Source organism: Cyclopterus lumpus, chromosome 24, assembly GCF_009769545.1.
Source record: "Cyclopterus lumpus isolate fCycLum1 chromosome 24, fCycLum1.pri, whole genome shotgun sequence".
Lineage (NCBI taxonomy): Eukaryota > Metazoa > Chordata > Actinopteri > Perciformes > Cyclopteridae > Cyclopterus > Cyclopterus lumpus.
Window position 1 is genome coordinate 14171213 of NC_046989.1, and position 16107 is coordinate 14187319.

Consider the following 16107-nt stretch of genomic DNA (forward strand, 5'->3'; position numbering starts at 1 on the left):
TATTCCTGACGGTTTATTAATTATAGTTAAAACATCCAAATCCATGTCCCCCGTCATATCCAACACATATTGTAATGGTAAAATAAGTGAATAAAGCAAATTGATATGTATTATCTTTTATTGTTGGAATAAGAAATCATGGAGATTCGAATCAGAAAGGTTCTTCAGTTCAATTGTTTATTATAAACTCCTCCATCTTTCTCTCTTTATTTCACCTGCGATCAGACAGAGTTCTTCAGCACATCTTCATCAACAGCTGCTTTCCTTTTCAGTCTTGACTGAGTCCGACACTCACTCTGGAAGTAGTGTGACGTATAGTAGTGTTAAGAATAATAGCAGTGTGAGTAACGCCCAAAATCAGACTGAATCATTGATTGAGGTGCAGTCTTACTGCCAGCAATATCGTTGCCCTTGCAATGCAATGATGAATGTGCGTGTTTCCTTGCAGGTAACCATGGTTAACAGAGAAAGAACATTGAGTTTCCTTTTAAAGCTTCCAGTCTGTTATTCTAACTCAATCAGCATGACAGAGTGATCTCCAGCCTCGTCAACACTCTGATCTATGCTAATGAGCGAATCACTGACATGATGTAAGCTGGTCCTTTTGTGGCAGGGCTGAAATGCAGTGGAAATGGTTTTTGGGGGATTTAGTTCATTTTTAAACTTTTATATCATAAATTGCACAATGAAGAACGAGATAAACAATGTTAGAAAAACACCATCTTAGTCTTTTAAACACAAGTTATGTATGAATTATCTTTTTAACCTCTTTATACATTTTAGCATAACAGACCATGACATTACCATTTTCTTTAACTTGCTAAGCATGCATCAAAATGACAAAAAAAAGAGACTTACCAGTTCCTGCTCAAGTGATCACATACCTCCAGACCTACATGACACCCACTGGAGAAATTTAATGGGACAATACAGGTATAGGCAATTCCCCTTGTTTGTCTCAGGTCCTGAAGTGACCACTCTCCTTTGTCTCAGGTCCTAAAGTATATGACCTCTACTACGACTGCAGGGAAACCCCCAACATGGTTTCAGTCACTCACCTGTACGGACGGGTCTGAATGTAGGAGCCCCGGGTTGCAGCTGACACCTCATGGGTCAGGCCGAGGTCAATGACTTTAGCTCTGTAAGGCTCCCGTGCATGGTTCACCAACATAATATTTTCTAACTTGATGTCTGCAAGTGCATTGGCGAGCTGAAAGGTTATTAAAGTCAGTCATTTCTTAATAAGGGCAACGAAGTTCGATCAATATGCTTATTAATTAAGAACTGCAGTAGAACGTACCTGCTTGGTACCATTGAACCAGGTTGCTTTTGTCAGAGTCCAGCAGTTTACATTTTAACAGGGCAGCCACCTGGTGATACACAACAGGTCACAGACAGATGTTATATTAGCTTGACCCACAGTAACAAACCATCATAGTGTGTGTCATATTGTATTGTAGGCATTTCTTTTAATACAGTTGATGGAACAAAGCAGTCACACAAGTTTTACAATCACACTTTGATGTGCATGTCTCTCCTACCTCTGCCCTGTGACTTTGTTGTAAAAGTCCTCCTGATCTTCTTTTAGTTTTAAAAGTGTAGAAGAAGAGCAACAGCAGAACCAGCGTAAACCTGTGGGCTCTTGCACGCCCCCTACCTTGAGACAGAGGTACCGTTTGCCTAACCTCTGCTTTTTCACTGTGTTTGTATGTCAATCAGCAAGACTAAATAAGTTCTACACATACTTGAAATACACTACCTATTCTATGGAAAGAAAGGACGTATAATAAAAGTGTCTACAAATATTACATGGTGACAAACAATGAGAAAGCAAAAAGCTCAACCCAGTTTGTGAGGGATTGCACAATCTGAGAGGAGGCACAATGTGTCGCTGCCTCACATCGCATCTCACACGTGCAAATTTAGTGATTTTTATTAAAAAATTATTGAAATGCTGTAATCATACATAAATTACATTCATAGCTCAGATCAGTCGAGAATATCATTATTAGCATATGTACGGAGTTGCAAATCATCAATTCTTTTTCAAACAAAAGAGCTAAAAATGCAGGAGAGACACCAAGGAAGAGAAAAAAGATACGGATGGTACAGAATAAGGATCTGAGGAAGGTCTAGGTCATGTCTCTTTCAGGAGAGCTGAGCTCCACGAAGCTCTCCCGTATTTCAAACCCTGGACAGGGCCTCTTAGGTCAAATAAAACTCAATGCTACTAATATTGTGTAAATTGTTTTCTGAATTTGCTGAGGAAATTGACCTCAACCCATCAAACTATATTAAAATAAATTGTGTGCCTGGTCCTTTCGTCCGCCATCAGTTCCCAAACGCACAAGTGCTGTTGGCGGTGAATGGGAGCAAATCTCTGCAGCCAGAAAGCATTTCCAAAAGAGGGTATTAATGTCAATGGGTTTTTATACAATTGCGTAATGTGACCACATACTTATAGAGTATTTCGTTTTTTTTTTGTGACACCAATACAACCTCAGGTCATTTTACCTGCAATACAACCCACTCTGGTGATGTTGTTTTCTAACAGAGGACATATCGAGAAATAAGCCGAATTTGCATTTGTTTGTTTAGTGGCTGAGATTTCCTTTTGTCTCTGTCGTCAGGGTCAGCGGTGTATTTCATCACCTCCCCCACCTTCACTCTTTCAGGGAGGGGGATTTACGTTTGTGCTGAGTGAGCGCTTCCCGGGCCACGCCCTCACAAAACCAAATGTCACACCATCTCCTGGGGTATTAATCAAACACACACACACACACACACAGGCCCAGCAACCGTCAGAAAAGAAGAGGAAAGGTCACTTGATGGGTTTGTTTTTCTGGAAACACATATAATTGTGAACGTGCACTCAGGCTCAGACTCTCACAGCCGGTAATGCCATTTTCAGCCGTACCCCTCCTTCCCATTGCATTCCTGTGTGTGTGAGAATCTTGAGTGCATGTTTGCAATTATATACAAATGACATAATTGACCAGCAGGTCAGTCCTTCCAACTCATCTTGTGCAGCTAAACATTGTTCAAACACAGAGAACTTTATTTCAAATTCAAGTGGAGTCCACAACATTAAATTTGGGGTAATTGTGATTACAAATAATTTTTTTGAATGATTCAGGGCATTTCTAGTTGATCGGCTGGTGCAGCCCTACATAACATGGAGTCTGGGGTTTCAGTATTGTACTCAGTGTCATCACACAGCTTCAATCACGAGCTGGACAAGCTGTTCATTTGCAGTAAATGATGAAGACAGTATGGAACAAGGGGACTTTATAAACCTGCAAGCTACTTAAAGGGAGGAAAGCGGCTATTTTGTTTTCCCTTCATTAGCAATGAGTGACAGGAAGATCTCAGAGCTGGCTGTACATCTGTTCACATGAAGTCCTCACAATATCTTGAAATCACCATCACTTAAAACTTAAAACTAGTGTAGCTAAAGCCTTTTCTAAGTGTCCCTCATAAGTGTTCTGGGACTGATGCCACATATGTGAAGTAGTTTGATTACATTTTGTTATTGCGCTTTTCATTCCTGGAAATTGTTGTGTATTTTAATAGTCCTAGATCTTTCACAGTGGTTTTCTGAAAATATGAAAAATAAAAAACGTTGCAGGGGAAAACTGGATGTGTATGAGAGGCATGAAGCTGGAACTGTAAATGCAGAAAGATGACACATACTTGGCAGACTTTGTCTTTTAATTCAACCGCCCATGCTGTAGCATTGCCATGAAAACATGTATATAAATAGACACAACCTTTTACTGTATGTGATGCAAATGTGGGCCGGAGTTGATGCCTATATACACAAATTAAAATGGGGCCAACATCATTAATAAAAGGAAATAGGGCATTATATAAAATGAAAGTTGCAGGCCCACTTGTATTTAGGATTTTCACAAGTTCTAGTTGTTAGCTGCAGCAAGTAAAAACAGGATTGATCACATTAACAAGTATATGTATCAGAAACAAAACTGCATACAAATTCAACGAAATTAGAAGATGTACTGTCACAAAAACAGTGCATTGTTTGTTGTTTATCAGTCAAAAATACAAATACAGGCATTTCAAAGAGCGATTAAACAGAGATTTTTACAATGACTTTCAGGCAGCGTGCGTGTGTGTGTGTGTGTGTGTGTGTGTGTGTGTGTGTGTGTGTGTGTGTGTGTGTTTATTATTGATTATTTTCAGACCTTGTTAGGATTTTATTTGGCAAATTATCACGTGCACATGTTTTTTTTTTTATTTCTGGGTGTCAACCATTTACATAACTCTATGTAATTACATGTCAAAACAGCAGCTGATGTGAAAAGGGCCTATTGGCACTTAACAGCACTGAAGTGCAGCTGAGGCGGTCCCTAGTTTCGCGGGTATTTGGTCGTGAAAAGTATCGGACAAATTACATTATTGACTTGATGATGGTCAACAGATTACAACATGAACATCATGGGGGGACGTGAACATCTGTATCAAATTTCATGGCAACCCATTCAATAGTGTTGAGACGTTTCAGTCAAACCCACTAATGTCAACCTCATGGTGGCGCTAGAGGAAAAGTAAGCAGATCACCAAAGTGCGTTTGGGGATCATAATTGTCTGTTCAAAGTTTCATTTAAATTCATATCGCTGTTGGGAAACTTCAGTCTTTACCAAAGTGGCTTAACCAACGTAGCGAAAGATATTTCATGATACTCTGACAGGATGTAAACGCACTACAGAGGAAGAAGAAGGAGACTAATGGACAGCAGGGCTCAGAAAAAGACGTTCAGACCAAAAACGAATCTCATCCATCTGCACAGGTCAGATTTCACACAGGAAGTGGGTTTCTTTCTCTCTCCATTGATTCTTCTTTCTCTTTCACCTTCTCTTGTTATTGCCCATCACTCCCACTTTTCTCCCTCCTTCACGTGGACGAATCAATGGATGGGAAATGAAAAAGGAAGCCGCATTTCATTTCCAGCTAGGAGGAGAAACACTCTGCAGAGTAGCAAAGAGTTCAAATCAAATATTAGTTAGCGGCTGGTTTCTCTCGTTGGGACTGAAAACGATCGGATATGTTTTTATTTAAAAAATGCGGAATGAAAATAAAAACGTATAGTTTTGGCTGTGAGCGGGCAGAAACCAAACCAAAAATAACATGAATAATATCCTGCTTGATTTCCTGTGAATTCCCATGCATATTAAAGAAAACCAACACTAATGGCTACTCTATTATTTTTACTGGTTTGATGCACAGCCTCGCCCTGAAGATGAAGTTATTTGGCATTCTCACCAGAGCAGATGTCACTGAGTTCATTGATTTCTTCCTGAACTCTGAGGAGCAGGAGGTCCTGCCAGATTTCCTGCTGCTGCTCCTCAGCCTCCACGCCGAGCAGCTCCAGGTGATGACCCTTTAATCTCAGCAGCGCGCGGCCTCCAGAGACAAGTGTGCACGAGTGAGAGGGAGAGTTCATTCACATATCAGGAGTGCAGTTCAGCAAAATCATATTTCACGAATTCTAAATCTAAAAAAAGGCTGAAAATGATAGAAGTTTAATACGATGCGTGAGTTGTACCTGATATGGCGTGCCTAATTATGGCTTCGTGGAATGCGCCCATGTGGGTCGGGTGCTGGTCCTGCAACCACTCCAACACTTCTTCCACCGACCACATTGACACTCGCTTTGACAGTACCATCCTTCTGCAGCCGCATCAGCTTCTGAGAAGACAAAGATACACTTTCATATTGCTCAGGAGTGGGAATAAAAGAGCAATTCCTATTTGTTTTGTAGGTTTGGCCATTTGATGGACAAGAGACACAAGCAGTCGTGTTCATAAAACTTATTTGGAATAGAAAACAAAAGGCAAACAGTAAAACTGTCTTTTATAATCTTTAAAAAAAACATCATACTTTATAGAGCAACTTTGATCTACTGTAGTTTTACTGATATTTTACACATGCTCTCTTTTAGTTTTACATCTAAATTAACTGGTTTAAAGTGGTAATTTGTGGTAATTACCTACACTCTAAATATGGGGTTTATATCAGGGAAAGAAACAGGTTGATGAGTGATGTCTCTATGTTTGCAGGTCTCAGTAATTTCTCCTGGAAATAAGATGATAGGATAATCAGCAGAATTTATACCTATACGGTTACAAATATTCCGTGTTTAAATAAACCGGAATATTTCTTGACACATCACTTCTTGAGTGATCAGCTTAAATTAAGTGTTGTTTTTCATAGCAATTAATCATCTATCACTATTCTTTCATCAAAAAAATCTACATTTCACAATTATGCTTGTTTTCAACCGGGATGTTAAAACAGAGCAGTTATATTATAATATTCAGTTTGGCTTAAATGATTATTTAACAAAATTGTTTGTGATTTTCTGTCTGAAACGTTCTGTTTTCAACAGAAAGAAGAAGAAAAAACCTTGTTACAAGTTATTTCTCCAAAGTTTTCTGAATATTAAAGTTCTCCCGACCAGGAATTGAGTAATTCAGCCCCGGGCTACATTAGCACATTAGTACATTAGCACATTAGCTCATTAGTACATTAGCACGTTAGCTCATTGGCTGAGGACCACGTTGTCTGTGGGACACCCCCAAATGTGAGGAAATGTCATTTCCTCTTGACATTTGGCGCTTTGGATTAAATTTCCTTCTCCTGCCCTGTCACACCTCCTTCCTTGGAATAAGCCTGTTTTCCAGTGATTCATTCAACGAGCCCCGGAACATGATGACAAATAGCTGCTTAACAGCAAGGTGAAAACTCCCAACACCCTTGAGGTCCAAAAAGTTCTGCTGTTCTCAAAAATAAAAATAAAGAAGTTTCTTCTTCGCTCCGGGTTCTTTTGGCTTCCCTCCCAGCCGTATCCTCCTGGGCCGCCCTGCCATTGGGCGAAAACTGCTAAACTGTTGTTGTGACCTTTCCAGCGGGCCGGTCTAGTTATTGGGGTATAAATATAGGAATGTAATTTCCTGTGTTAATTAAGTAGTGTGCGATTGGCCGGGGCAGTAACGAGGTCCCGGCGGAGTAACTGACATACAAGAGCGAAGACCTTTTGCACTGGAAGAGGCGGAGGAAACTTCCCATTCAGAGTCGGGGAGAGCTGAGAATGAAGAAAATCTCACTGCGGTCTCTATACCGTTGGATTTATGCCTCAGGGCAGAGTTTGTCAAACTAGATGACTCCGAATGGAGCTCTGCTGGGTCTATATCTGCAGGGATGAAGTGACTATATCCTGCTTGTCTTTTTTACTCTGAACCATTTCATTCACGTCCGCACTGCCCACTTACAACTGAACCAGGACTCGTGAACAAAAGCAATTTACAGCAACACGCAGGCTGGGAAATTGGCTTTCTGCACCGATTGAAACTGACAAACCATATAGAAATATATATTATCACATATATAGAGAAATGTATAAGCACATTCGACAGCTGAACCGAAGTGCTTTAGGTGGTATTAATACTGCTCTCACTTCTCGTACTATCTGTTGCTGCCTCTAGTTTGACAGTTTTATTTGAGCCTCCGGGTGGCCAAAGTTGACGTGAACGAGTGGGCAGTTATGTTGTTTTTACTTGGCAACTTGATTTAATATACCACAACGGGAACTGTGTTGCAAGTGCAATGGAGAGGAGTGGTCGCAGAAAGAAAACGAGATGCATGTCTGATGTTGTAAACAGAAAGCAGTGCATCAATATCACTGTGGGAGCTACAAAAAGGCGTTTTTAAAGATAGGGAGAGTTGGGGGTGTGTTTATATCCCACCAGGGGACAGAGGGGGAATCATAGCCTTCAGCATGGCATTCCCCTTAATTTGATTGTTTTTGTTCTATGTCGGTGTCAATACACTTTTACTGATTGCAAAACAGTACCTTCTCTCATACCTTTGGTGAGGAATGTAAACATTTTTCTCTAAAAAAAAACCCTTTCCACCCAAAAGATAGATGCCAAACTTCTCCCCCGGTAGGCTACGTACGTACAACACAAGCTGCCACACAAATGGGCTGACATAAAGCACAGAAATTGGGGAAATGAAGATATAAACCATGAATGTTCCTAACTGATACATAGCAAAGCACCACCAGAGCTCATATGAGAGTATTCTCATGTGGTACAACGAACTAAACTGAACCAAATCTTCAGAAAGGGCCCATTTGTAAAGTGTCACGTTGAGGTCATCGCTTCTTACACACCGAGGTGTAATCCTACCATCTGGTGGTGTCTTTCAGAATTACGTCATCTCTTGAAACAAGCCTGAAAAGTACACCAATGTTAAATTGGCCAGCTTTCGCAAGACCTGGTCCAGCTCTCTGATCTACGGCCTCTCTCCGCTTGGCCTCGGCGCATTCTTTCTGCGCGGCTGGGAGGAATAAAATACATTTTTAAGTTCCCGATTCGCACAAATACAGCTTGACTTTGTGTCTTCTCTTGTATGGAAACACAGGAAACTAATCAAACGTGACGTTTAGGAAGAAGAGACTAAAACAGTGTACACGTCCAGCTTCATGACTTCATTTATAACACCGTTACCTTCCAGGCGCACTCTGCAATGCCGTGTTTGACTCTGATGTAAAAACAAATATGAATATCATTTGGCGTATTGCATCACAGGAGAAGAGAGACGGGCCCGCGCTCAAGTTGAGCTGTTACTGTAACAAATCAACAGCTTCCGGTCAATAGCACCACACATCCATACCAGACTGTAGGCCAGACCGAGCACGGACATATGTATCAGCTGTATACCAGTTAGTGTTGATTCATAAGTCATATTTACCTACGGTCCCGTACCTGGAGGAAATGAAACATTCCATTTCCTGGCTCCGCCCACTAAGCGGGCGCGCGCTCGACACGCCCTTCATTCAGGGCTGTCAGAAATATATATATGGCATGCTTATTTAAAAACGAACGGCCAAATTAAGTATCCCACGCCATAATTCTTATGGACAAAAAAACAACATATAGTTGTGCTAGAGAGCTATGACAGTTTTATTTTTAAGTTATGCGTACTTTTACGACTGTTATTGACTACTGTAATATGTTTTAAGTATCCTATTGTTCTGTTATTTGTTTTGAATAATGATCTACAAATCACAAAAGTACTGATCATGAGTGGATTGTATTATGCACAACAATGTCTGCTGTTGGCATTGAAAATCAGTGTGTGTGTGTGTGTGTGTGTGTGTGTGTGTGTGTGTGTGTGTGTGTGTGTGTGTGTGTGTGTGTGTGTGTTTGTGCGTGTGTGTGTGTGTGCGTGTGTGCGTGTGTGTGCGTGTTTGTGTGTGTGTGTGCGTGTGTGTGCGTGTCAACTACTAGCCCAGTATGTGGACTCCGGACTTGTTTATAACGTCTTGACTTAGTTATTGAGGGATCCATGAACTCATCATTACATTACGTTACATTACATTACATTACATTACATTACATTACATTACATGTCATTTAGCTGACGCTTTTATCCAAAGCGACTTACAGTAAGTGCATTAAACCATGAGTCCAAACTCAGAACAACAAGAATCAAGCAAGTACAATTTCTTCAACGTTAAACTACAGAGTACTATCTGTAAGAGCCATTTAAGTGCTACTAAAGTGCTAAACAACAAAGTGCTATCGGTAAGGGACATTTAAGTGCTACTAGAGTGCTACTACGGCTCTACCTTCCCTATAGTCGAAAAAGATGTGTTTTTAGTTTGCGACGGAAGGTGTAGAGACTTTCTGCTGTCCTGATGTCAATGGGGAGCTCGTTCCACCAATGAGGAGCCAGCACAGCAAACAGTCGTGATTTTGTTGAGTTTTTAGCTCGAAGTGAAGGAGCTACAAGCCGATTGGCAGAAGCCGAGCGAAGTGAACGGGCTGGGGTGTGAGGTTAGACCATGTCCTGGATGTAGACCGGACCCGATCTGTTCGCAGCACGGCACGCAAGTACCAATCATCTAATTAAGTGTACATTATAAGTATGTATACTTTGTTTTCTCTTTATTTAATTTGCATCCAAATCAAGCCTTTCTCTGTCTCCGAGTCAGTGGCTTTAAAACACTCATCAGACCTTTCAAAAGTATCCAGTCGCGTGACGTACCGTCTCCAGCCAACAGAGGGCGCGCGCACAGCACGGCGCGCTACCTTTCCTTCACCTCTCTCCTCTCCGCCAGCTGCTCCGCAGGCTGAGCAAACTCCAGCTGGAGTTTTGTGATGGTCACGTGACGATGTTGTGGGTTATATTATTCCAAACGTCCCCGCGTGTTCGCTTGTGCAGCACTGACAGAGACTGCGTGTCCTTCTGCTTCACCTGATCGTTGACAGCTGACAACCAGCCTGGAGTTACAACTATTTCAAGGGGAATTAAGAGAAACGTGGAGGTGTGACTTTTATTTCCAGTTGACAGCTGAAAAAGGTGAGCTAGAAGCCAGTGTGCTACTTACTTTACTTCGTGTTTAATAGGTTCCACATAGTCTGACACACCTTTGGGCCTATATTGTAACATGCATGAATCCTGCAGTGACTGCACCTGTTTTATTAAACTCCAACTGACTGTCACCTGTCAAACTTTTTTCTTCTTTTTTTAAAACATATATTATGTTAAATGTGCTAATGCACATGTTACACACCGTTTATTGGTTAATGCCTTTACTTTTATTTATGTTGAGTTGGTTATTTGTTCAGCACAAAGGCTGCAACACTCTAAAATCACTCTTTTTAAAGTGGCAAACTGGTTAACATCTGTTCAATATTCATTGCAGTTGCGTTGAATGGCAACATTTAAAAGGCTAGATGTTATCTATTAGAGTGGAGGGCCCGCAAGGACAACGGGTCCGGAAATGCACGTTTAATGGAACCCATCCGCAGAAAAATTTTGCTTTTTTTTGTTTCAGCGGTCATGGATGAAGTATCTCTGCCTTTAATTAACCGAGAGAAATGTGTTAATGTTGCACATGGATGACTGAGCAATGACATGGGAAGGTAGCATATGTACAAGTGGGAGATTGTCCTCCATCTCAGCTCCCATACTTCTAATATATTAAGTCATACTTGCTAGTGGGAAATAAGGACTTAATTAAACGTAGTAGGATCATTTGTAGCAAACACAACCGCATCAGAAATGCACTGAAATTGTTTTAAATTGTGTGTTCTAGCTCCTTGCTCTGTTATATCATTATACGGTCCAGATCTCCATATGCTTTCAATAGCTGTTCTGCCTGAGACCACACGTGAACAAATATATATTAATCAGATGCAAACTGGTGCATGTGAAGGTTTTGAGCTTGGATTTCCTGTAAGCTGTGGTGTTCAATCGAGCGTGTGCTGCTCAAGGAGGATGCTCTGGAAATGCACAGGTGGAGTTCACCTGTTCCGGTTGTTTTGGGTAGTGTGTCTCTTTTAAATCTGACACATAGTTCACATACTCACCCATGTAACACACTTTCTTGACAAGGTTTTCTTTAGATTTTTTTTTTCTCAGAATTTCATGGGCCGTTTCTGCTATTTTGTCAACAGTTGATCAGATAGAGATGACTTTGCTTTCCCACCATTGTCTGTTGGCACTGACTAACAGAGACCAACCAAGTGTGTGTGTGATAAACTGTAATATCCCACCAAACTCGGTGTAATTAGAAGATAACTCACACACACACACACACACGTATGCAGGGGTATGGAGAGTTTTGTGAGATCTCCTAGCAGTCTAAATGTCAACCTGACCCCTCCATCCCCTCTGTAATGAGAAAGTCCAGACTGAGCGCTTTTTAACGACTTTGTCAAACACTCACAGATCTGCCGTTGGGACTCGTGGGAGTTTAACACCCGGGGACTCCCGACTGCAGCAGATTTAATTTGACTCCTCAGAGATGTCTATATGTCTGACGCAACCTTTTATCTATTTGCTCTGTGTTCCCTTCCACTCTGTTCATATGCACGCCGTATTTAGTTTGCATCATGTGTAGCGTGGGAAACTCTCGCCCCAAACCAGAAGAGCAAATGTGCTAAAGTAAAGTAAAGAGTCCGGTGTATGGCTGCAACTGATTTGAAATTCATTATCAGTTAAAGTCTTTGACAAATAAAAGAAATAAAGAAATTAAAAAAGTTATACCGCCATAGATTGTGTGCCAGAAACAGTAGCTCATCAACCGGCTCCAGCTGCTGGACGTAACTGTCAACTGTGTGTTGAAGACGGCGTTACTTCTTTGGCCTCTGAGACACTCTCCTCTCCCGATGTTTTCATTAGAAAGGAGGACGTGTTGGCATTCTGCCACAACCATAAAGGTGCAAAGCCGTTGTCATTCTTCACTTCTCCTAAATCACACGGGGTTAAAAGATACTTGAGAGAGTTATCGTTCTGGAGCTGCTTGTTGGACTTTTTTAAAGAAGTCAATTGTAAGCAAACTATGGGAAAGAATTTAAAAGGTTACACTTGTATAAATGAAGCCCCGGGATGTTGGTCCATTAACATACCTGAAATTGGACATGAGATATTTGTGTGTATATTCTTGCCATACGTTTGCTAGAATTTTGGATGTAAGTGAGGTTATGATGGAGCAGGAGGTCAACTGGACGATTTGTGCTGCGTCCAAAGGGATGTTGATGTTATACTACTGTTTATAGATTTATCAGCACTTTTTTTTCAAGGTTTTACTGTAATCGCATACTTATAAAATGTCTTCATGTTAATATTCGCTTCCGATAGCACTTTAAAGCTAATCAAACATGCCTCACCTCCTCAAACATCCCCAGACGTTAAGGTAACCTGACCCAAATCAAATGGACATACTATTATAGTGTCAGTGCAGAGTATTTTCATGCCAGACCAATTCAATTACACAACAGTTTACTTCACCGATGGTGCAGGAAGTCCGCGCTCGCTTTGATGGACAGGATGAGGAGCTCGACCATCCTGAAAGCACCTCTGTTCATTTGTGTTGAAAGGACCCAGTTAGCTGGTCTGGGAACGCCTCGGGATCCCCCAGTAAGGGCTTGAGGTCGTGGCTATGGAGAGGGACCCAAGGGCTACTTTGGTTACTCTGCTGCAACCTGGATGTGTGAATGGACGGGTCCACCATGTTAGCCAGCTTTCTATCAGCACTATAGTTGTTGAGTAACCAATTCCATTTGGGCTGACATTCAAACACTGTACCATGTTTTGGAGAAATAAATGGCATTTGCAATATGTCAGATATTGGCACTTTAATGTTGTTTGACTGGGCTAGTAGTGACGGTTCTTTCTTAACCCCGTGACCAACCTTTCCACAATGTTTGTTTTTTTTCCGCATTCTTTCACCGCTTTTTAAATATCCTGCTAAAAGGCAAACGGACATAAAAACACAACCACTGTCCACGAAGGAGGAAACAACTCATACAACGCTGGTCTAGAGTCAGCCACAATCCACCCAATCCTCTCACCACAACCATTTCCCTCTGTTTGTTTAGTGCTGTGTTTGTCTATATTGTCGACAGAAAAGTGCAACAGAAACGGCCAAAGCAGTTTTGCAGCACCAGAGGACACCAATAGAAAACAAACAAGCATTTAAACTTCTATAGCTGTATGGAACCTGACTGATGACCCGAACCTCAATACACGGCCGACCAAAATCCCAAACAAGGTGGCCCGGATTAGACTATTTCCATTACGTTTTATGTAAAGTTGATAACTAAGTATGTATTATTTTGCCAACCTAGTGTTTGCATTGCATGTTTCTGCAGACCACGGGTTAGGATGAACAAAAAGTACGTTTCATATCCGCGTCGCATCGCGCATGCAGAAACGCTGTCACTTGGTTAACACTGTGAAACGATTGGTTAGGTTTAGGCAACAACACTACTTGCTTAAGGTTAGAACAAAGATCACAGTTTGGGTTAAAATAATAACGTAAGAGCGTAACAATGAACAAGTGTAACAAAGTAACAAGCCTAAATGAATAACAACCGCCCTATGTAGACTTTCTTCCATAACGTTGAAAAAACAAGCATAACATTACATAAAAAGTCAATGTTTACTTTTAGTTTCACACAGGTCTCCTGTGTGATAGTCCTGTCCCACTTGTTATCATACCACGTAACTTTCAATAGTGGCCTTTCGACCCGTTGCAAAAACGTCCACATTCAACGTATCCGTGGTGTGCGTAAAAATATTATGATAACATTTTCCTGGCAACTGTGATTTGCGGTGACCTTTTGCCTGTATGGGGTCAAGTGCATCCAAACCATGCAAAGAATTCTCTTCCACCGGAATTTGTTAGTTACTCCACCTCTTTTCTTTCGTTTTTTTATTGCACGTTGGTCAAGCAGAGATGTCAGTTTTTTGTAACGTAGAACGATTTCATACTTTGTGTATCTTCTCTCTTTAGTCGGGAGGAGATGGAGAACAAGGCCATGTGTCTGAGCACATATGAAGAGAGAGAGAGCGGCTCCATGTATGAAGAGGCCTACGATGGACACAACCTGTCCAAACTCAACCTGTGTGATGAAGGTAAGAAGGAAGAGGAGGAGGAGGGGGGAGGCGGAGGAGGAGGGAGGCGAGGGGGGTGTGTGTGTGTGAGATCTTCATACACCATGATTGATTTTCAAAAAGGGACTTTCTACTGAGAAATACAAGTACAGACACACAAGAAGACTTGATGCTATCACCACTTGGCATCCACTCTACTCTCACTATAATCATCTGTGAAAAATGTGTGCGTGTCTGTGTCTGTCTGTGTGCGCGCACGTGCGTGTGTGTGTACAGGTGCAGCTGCAACAAATCCACAGTTGACGTTGTGTTCTCAGGTTTCGACCCAAAGCGCTGCGAGTTTGGTGGGAAAGTCTCAGTGAACATTAACTGGAGAATTTGTTGACATTTTGATGGAAAACGGACAATGGGCGCACACATCAGGAAGACCGTCCTCATCCAACTTCTCAAATCATAGAACATTTTCGCACCTCGTTCGGTTAAAGACATCGCCCACCACGGGGCAGTTTGTTTCGTTGGGGTGATGTCGAAAAAAGAGCAAAACAAGAGTGCCATTCACACACACACATGAGGTCAATGTACTGTGACTTATGGGTAATAAACACGGTTTATCCACAGAGAAATATACAGGCTTTATGGGGGCAAATGTGGTCTAAATGTTATGAACTGAGTTGTTTTCGAGTGACTCCACCATGTTGCAAATTACAACTAATTTGATAATGATATGTCAATGTTTAACGCTGCTTTTATTTGGGAAACATCTGTGCTCACACATGTCACGTTACCACGGCCACCGGCCAATTGCAGAGACACGGCCTGACCATTATGGAATGGAACCAAGCACCAAATGGGTTTGGATTTGGAAAAGTTAAAGTAAAAGGAACAAAGCCCTGTAAATTCACTAACTTCACCAAAAACGTCCGAGTACACAGACGGTGCCAGTAACTGACTAACAAGGGCCCAGCTGGAAATAAAATGTTTATCAACCGACATTTTGCACCTCCAAGTTTACTAGTAAAATTAGACTCCAAATTTGCTAAACCATGCCTAATGTGTTTATTAAATTCCCTTTCTCTTTGTCTAAACAGTAAAGTATGTTGACAGCACAATCAACAGACAGACATGAGTCAGAGGGAACTTTCAGCAGAGCAGTTATGTAATTTCTGAACTTGTTTACAATTGCTGCAGGAATGAATATTGAGTCTTCTGTCTCTCTAATGTCGGTTGGACGAGATGCACTGAACATTTTTTTTTAAGGGTACATTTTGTGAAAAAATTGCTAAAGGACTCGTCTATATTTTGGAAAATACGCGTATTCACTTTCTTTCCAAGAGTTAGATGAGAACATTGACACCACTTCCATGTCTACACTTATAGTATGAAGCTGAGCAAGGAGGGGATTAGCCTAGCTTACCATTGAGACTGGAAGCAGGGGAAACAGCTGGCATGGCATAAGTGTCCGGTCATCCAATCCATGCTGACTCCTTCTTCTGTAAACGTCTCTGCCCGTCTGCCAGCAGCAGCTCGTGGGAAGCTGAGTGAACATCGGCACGCGAACCTGCCTTCACCGAGCTGACCGACAGCAGACGTTCCCTGAACTGTTGCTTCCATGGGAAGAAAATCATCAGGGTTTTTATGCATTGATTCATTGGTTTTATTTAGCAAGTGTGGGG

At 41.5% G+C, this 16107-nt stretch overlaps 2 protein-coding genes across 3 annotated transcripts in view; one reads left to right on the forward strand and one right to left on the reverse strand.

The window, feature by feature from the left end:
• Window positions 1-3693: 3693 nt before the first annotated feature.
• LOC117727338 (sterile alpha motif domain-containing protein 12-like) lies at window positions 3694-8830 on the reverse strand. 2 transcript variants are annotated; one of them, XM_034527587.1, is made up of 4 exons: window positions 8777-8830; window positions 5568-5710; window positions 5285-5425; window positions 3694-4989 (listed from the first exon to the last, which is right to left on the reverse strand). In XM_034527587.1, exons 2-4 carry the CDS (start codon window positions 5686-5688, stop codon window positions 4973-4975), a joined length of 279 nt encoding a protein of 92 aa, XP_034383478.1. In that variant the 5' UTR covers window positions 5689-5710; window positions 8777-8830; the 3' UTR covers window positions 3694-4972. The 2 variants fall into 2 exon arrangements, with proteins under 2 accessions (XP_034383478.1, XP_034383477.1); XM_034527586.1 differs by lacking the exon at window positions 8777-8830 and adding an exon at window positions 8533-8731.
• A 1431-nt stretch (window positions 8831-10261) lies between these two features.
• Window positions 10262-16107, forward strand: part of scara5 (scavenger receptor class A, member 5 (putative)) — a 61183-nt gene continuing 55337 nt past the window's right edge. The window contains exons 1-2 of the mRNA XM_034526937.1: window positions 10262-10390; window positions 14334-14455. Of these exons, the coding sequence (XP_034382828.1) occupies window positions 14344-14455 (112 nt within the window). The 5' untranslated portion in view covers window positions 10262-10390; window positions 14334-14343. The remainder of the gene's footprint in view (window positions 10391-14333; window positions 14456-16107) is intronic.

Bases quoted from the DNA above. Each gene is read 5' to 3' on its own strand.
- LOC117727338 (XM_034527587.1), bottom strand. From the start codon at position 5,688: ATGGTACTGTCAAAGCGAGTGTCAATGTGGTCGGTGGAAGAAGTGTTG. The intron at 5,426-5,567 runs GTACAACTCACG...TTGTCTCTGGAG, and splicing joins AATTAGGCACGCCATATCAG to GCCGCGCGCTGCTGAGATTA.